Here is a 6,000-nt window from a genome sequence, read left to right on the forward strand (position 1 = left end):
ACCTTTGTCATCTTTGACCGGTATGAACAAGTCTCTGCCAAAGACCACGAGAGGCAGAGAAGAGCTGGGGAAAGTTCAACAGAGTACCAACTCTCACTGTCAACTCCTCTACCAAGCCGAGACAAAGTGATGAAGAACAAGACAAACAAGCGGAGGCTGGGTGAGCTCCTCTGCATGCACAGCATAGGAGATCACATTGAGATGATCAGCAGAGCAGATAGTATTGTCACTCATGACGAGGCTGATGTTTCCCTCATCTCATACATGTTGGATGCACTCAGTCGAGGAGCTACAACTGTCCGGATTCTCAGTGACGACACTGATGTGTTTGTGCTCATGGTCTATTGGTGCTGGAAGGTGGGCATCCAATGTGACCTGCAGATGGAGAAATGGGATGGCACTGTTCTCAACATCAATGCAACAGTAGAGAATATGGGTGAGCAGTGTCGCTCTATCCTAACAATCCATGCTCTCTCTGGGTGTGACACCACCTCCTATCCTGCTGGGAAAGGGAAGGTGTCTGCACTGAAGGCCATGAGACTAGTACCCAGTGACCTGCTTCACTTCATCGGAGAGGAGGGAGCTACTGATGTGCAGATAAAAGACGCAGTGAGGGGTTTCTTCCTGGCTCTGTACAACCAGAGGAAGTCGGCATCGCTGAACGTTGCCAGATATGACATCTACCGAAAGCGTAAAACCCCCCCAGCACTGAAGACACTGCCTCCGACAGAGCACAATGCATACCTCCATGGACGGCGTGCCCATCTACAGGTGTTGCTTTGGAAAGCAGCAGACCGCCCTGATCCACCAGCCGTGGACATCACCAAATTTGGATGGGACAAGAAGGAAGGACAGAAGGAAGGGGGGGAAATAATCATGCCTGTTCTGGATGCAAGCCCTGTTGCTCCTCCTTCCCTTTTGGACATTATCAGCTGTAGTTGCAAAGCTGTGTTGAAACCCTGTTTGACAGCAAAGTGTAGCTGTGCAGCTGCAGGCCTGGCCTGTACCAGCTACTGCTTCTGCAAAGGCTCTGATAGAATATGTTGCAACCCGCTCACACTCTCACAGCAAGAAAAGCAAGATGATAAGCATGCAGAATCTGGAGAAGATGAAGACACAGCAGATGATGAGGATGAGGTTGATGAGGAGAATATCATTTATAACAGTGAAGAGTAGTTGACATTTAGGGGGCTGATGCTTGAAAGTTTACCAGTTGTAACATGCTGTGGAAGTAGGACAGAAATCTCTGCTTTGATAGTTGCGACCGTAGGTCGCACTTACTACAGAAAGCTGCTCCAGGTGTCCGTCCGTCACTCCGTCACACACGTCACACTTTTGCCCTGCTCATATCTCCGCACCCATTGCCCCGATCCATGCCACATTTTGCACACACACTCCTTACCTGCCAAACTACACCCTCCAAGGACCCCCGGAGCTCCAGGGACCCCCAGCTGCCTCGGGGACCCCCAAGTGTAAAAAATGAGCACATGTGGACAAATTACCAAATGACCACCCCAACGGGGCTGCTCACGGGGCATTCCCGGGGACCACCCACTCCTGGTGCTCCAGAACGGATGCAAAAGTGGTGGCGCCCCCAGTGGAGGACCCCCTGCCACTGCAGCGCTCTCCACTGTCTCTCTGCCTGCCTATATGTCTACTTTCAATATCCTTTTCTTTCACACACTTGCACAACTGCCAGCCAAATTCATGCCACACACTCTGTGTAACACCTTGCATGTGTTCAACTTATGTCTTCGCTATGTTCTTTGCTACATGTCACTCACTGTCAAGCTGCCTCTTCAACAATAAACAACATCAAAATGAATACGCCTGTCTGCATTCTCATCAATCTCCACTGTGCTCCCCACAACAAAATCTGTGCCAGTCGTATTTCTCAGCATTCACTCTGTTACCCATTTGCAACAGCTACACATTACACGTTTTCTGCCCACATAAACGCCACCATGTCACAGCTAACCCCACATTTAGACCACCAAACAAAACTATCCATTGCCCACACAACTAGGAACCAATCGCCGTTACAGCCCTCTTCTGTATACATGTGACCTACGGTCGCTTATCTCCCGATTAGGGAGTCTTACTGGTTTACTGCTAGTGTGTCAAAACCTGTTCAGGTACTCATGTGTTCTACCTGTCTCAGATTAATTAACTTGCTTTATACTTCCTGGTAATATTATGGTGAGGCTGGATTTATCTAGACAATGCCATTTAAAGGATTACAGAGACTGCCAGGATTGTACCGTGACAAAGTCCTCACTCCAAGTGTCATGGATTCAAATGTACTTGTCCATGTAAATGATATTTAAATGCACATGTTCTGTGTTAATGTGTTCATAAATATTCTATTTATTTCAGTTATTTTAAATAAATACTGTATGTAATCTTTGTAATGGATTCAGTGTCCTATACATCCTATAAATCAAACCAAAATGCACCAAAATTACCCTACCATGAGTTTAAATATGTCCATTTCCGGTTTAAACGGCAATTTTGATTTTTTTAATTGTCATAAATGGATTCAGCATCCTCAATAACCCCCAAAACCACTCCAATATTGGCCAAATCGGCCAAGCAGTTTTTGACATATTGTCCATATAGGTGATTATGCTAATTAAAGCTAATTATGCAAATTATGAAAATTGCTCAACATATGCAAGTTAGCATCCGGCAGTTTCTACATGCTGGGGACCCATACTCAACATTTCTAACATAAAACTTTGGTGTACTCAACATTTCCGGGTTCACATTCTGGCAAGCGGACTAATGTGTTTGGTCATTAATTCACCTGCATCTACAGTGCATTTTTATACATAAACAGATGCTTTAAGCACCACTAGGACTTGCATATATGAGTAACAGTAATCATACCAAATGAACCTACTATTTACAGCTGCATGGTTTGCAGTTACCTGGTTTGAAACCATTTTCCCCAAAAACGGTTTTAACACTAGTCACAAAATACTGTAAATATACATACACATATTAAATAATAATTGGAGCCAGCCAGTATACAGATCAAAACATAAACCTAACAAAAAGAACGGAGATGTGATACCCAGACACACACAATCAACGTGACACACAACAGAGCAACGTGGCGGACGCCATTACAAACATTACAAACAATGAGACACTTTCCAATCACTCGTTTTACACTTACATTCGACCCACAAAGTAAACACAATAAACTCCAGACATTACATAAACAACAACAATCATTTCAGCGTGCTTTGTGAAGAATAACCCACCTGGAAAACAGGTTGAAATGGTTTAGAAGAATTAGACAGTGAAACATGCTCTTGTTTCCACCGAGTCTCCTCTCAGTTATGAGAAGAGCCAGCAGCGCCTGCGCACTATAGTAGGAGAGCTTAACCCCATTTTTTTACATTATTGAAACGAAGCGGATAAAAGCGCCATTTTTTTTTAGGCTTCTTTAGGACCTACTGATGGATTCTAGCCTTGGGTACCAAACTTTATTTTGAAAAGTATCCATACAATTATCCATATCAATATCCATTAAAAAAACAGGCCGATTCACTTTTTGGCCTATAACTCTTGAACCGTAGGTCATAGGACAAAAAGTATTTTTTCCCTGGACTCCTTGGATCATGACGCAACTTCCCATATAGGTCCCGCCCCTTTTCCGATTTCAAAATGTTACGCCATTTTGCGTTATTTTCAAAACACACATTTTGCTATTACTCCTACAAATGTTGTCCAACTCATACAAATCAGCACACACTGTGTCTTTGGTCATGTGGAGAAGGAGAAGTGACGAGCTAATTGATTGCAGGGGAGTTGGCTGCCAAGCGCATTTAAATGCAGGTGTACAAATTTTAGAAGCCAATCTTAGCCAATCTGAGGGGAATATGAGAAATCGGACTGATACATCTACATCACATGACCAAAGACACAGTGTGTGCCGATTTGTGTGAATTTTGGATTTAATAAAATTAAATTGGATTTAATTTAATTGAAATCGGAAAAGGGGCGGGACCTATAAGAGAAGTTGTGTCGTGATCCAAGGAGTCCAGGAAAAATATATTTTTTGATTCTATGACCTACGGTTCAAGAGTTATAGGCCAAAAAGTGAATCAGCCTGTTTTTTTTTAATGGATATTGATATGGATAATTGTATGGATACTTTTCAAAATAAAGTTTGGTACCCAAGGCTAGAATCCATCAGTAGGTCCTAAAGAAGCCTCATAAAAAATGTGGCGCTTTTATCCGCTTCGTTTCGATTATCTTGTTAAGCTCTCCTACTACTAGACTACCTGAGTAGACGACAAGCTCAGAAGGCAAAACAGGTTGAAACCAAGGTGTTACACTGCCACCTATTGACCAAAGTTATTGTTGTTTTGGTGAAAATATTACACAAAGACACAACCTGGGTTTGAAAGGAAAATACAATACAAACACTTCTCAAAACACTGTGACACATAAAACAATCACACTAATGTGATCACACTTTAGTGGGCATCACACACTCAATACTTACTACTTTTGAACAAATTACTTCATCAATAGGGTGTGGTATGAAGGTGATCAGCCTGTGGCACTGCACTGCTGAGGTGTTATGGAAGTCCACGTTTAATTTACTGCATTATTGATGTCTCACACCTTAATCTTGACAATACAACAGATTAGTTTTAGATGGATCTGAATCTATGACAGTAAATGCACCAATTGATTACTTTACGATTTTAAAGGTTCAAGCAGTAGCAGGTTAGTCTCCCAGTCCGTTTAATGGTCATTCATTACGTTTACTGTTTTAAGTCTTACATAGATACAGATAAAATGGCCCATGAAATTAATCACTTTTGAAATGGTTTGACCACGTTGACTCTGGGAGCCACAGGCCGCAACACGGCCCCGGAACCGGCTGCTGCAGCAGCAGGCCTTTGGAAAGCGAAAAATCGCCCAGTCGTCGGTCTTGGTAGGCCGTCTGCCTGGTCCGGAGCAGGCCCGGTGGTATTCTCATGTCCGTGCACCTCGTAGTGTTGCCTTGGGGCCACGTCGAGAAAGGAGCCATTATCTTCCGGGAAAATGGCGAGGTTCTCATTGTCTCTAATGTACAACTTGGTACTGCACACCTAAAAATATAATTAATGTTAAATTATACAACAACATCTAAACTGAACTATCTAAGACTAGCCTGGTTCCAGACCATAGACCCCGCCCACTCTCTGAGTGGACTGCCCCTCTTGGTCTGGTGTTGTAATGTGAGCCTAGGATTTATTCGGTACAAAAAGTACCGTCCAATGAGAGTCAGAGGTGGTGTTTTGAAACCAATTATAATTGGTTTAGGGAAATTCTAATCACCTCCCCCTTGTAATCGCCTACACTGGAGCCAATGTCAGACTGAAGCTCCACGCAGCTTCAGTCTGATAATCAGGCTAATCTAAGACCACACGGTCAAGATACACACATTGGGATGGAAGCATAGCATTAGCGCAACATATTAGCATGATGGCTAATTTCAAACAGTGAGGGAAGCATAGCATTAGCGCAACATATTAGCATGATGGCTAAGTTCAAACAGTGAGGGAAACGCTTGCTAATCAACATATGTATCTATATAATTGACTAATTCATACTGTACCTGGAAGATCCGGGAGATCCTCTCCACAGTGACGTCCTCCAGTTTGAGATTAACACGCGTCGCACCCGAGAATAGCGTGCAGGTAGACATGTTTTAAACTTAGCACAAGAAGCTAACGAGTCCGACAGGACTGCCTGACAACTGCAGTGCCCGTGCCGAGAGGACTGTAGTGAATGCACGGTGAGGCGCGGGCATATAACTATGAGCGCGTTGCCGTGACTTCCGGTTCCGGGTGATAGGATGACGCTACAAACGCATAATGTAACGTACAACGACATAATGAAAGATCGATAATTAAAAAACAGGTCAATTTGCCTTTTCCATTCATGTAGATGAAAGGCTATAATTGAAAATCAAGTCAATTTTGGATTTTGGAT

The 6,000-nt window shown here is 43.4% G+C and overlaps 1 protein-coding gene across 1 annotated transcript in view; it reads right to left on the reverse strand.

Moving 5' to 3' along the window:
* The window catches only part of LOC311064558 (uncharacterized protein), a 51,427-nt gene extending 45,677 nt beyond the window's left edge, over positions 1-5,750 (reverse strand). Inside the window, exons 1-2 of the mRNA XM_084084422.1 lie at positions 5,624-5,750; positions 4,840-5,114 (exon numbers count right to left, since the gene is read on the reverse strand). Of these exons, the coding sequence (XP_083940548.1) occupies positions 4,840-5,114; positions 5,624-5,713 (365 nt within the window). The 5' untranslated portion in view covers positions 5,714-5,750. The remainder of the gene's footprint in view (positions 1-4,839; positions 5,115-5,623) is intronic.
* Positions 5,751-6,000: the final 250 nt, after the last annotated feature.

This window comes from Gymnoscopelus microlampas (genome assembly GCF_963454915.1).
Source record: "Gymnoscopelus microlampas genome assembly, chromosome: 17".
Lineage (NCBI taxonomy): Eukaryota > Metazoa > Chordata > Actinopteri > Myctophiformes > Myctophidae > Gymnoscopelus > Gymnoscopelus microlampas.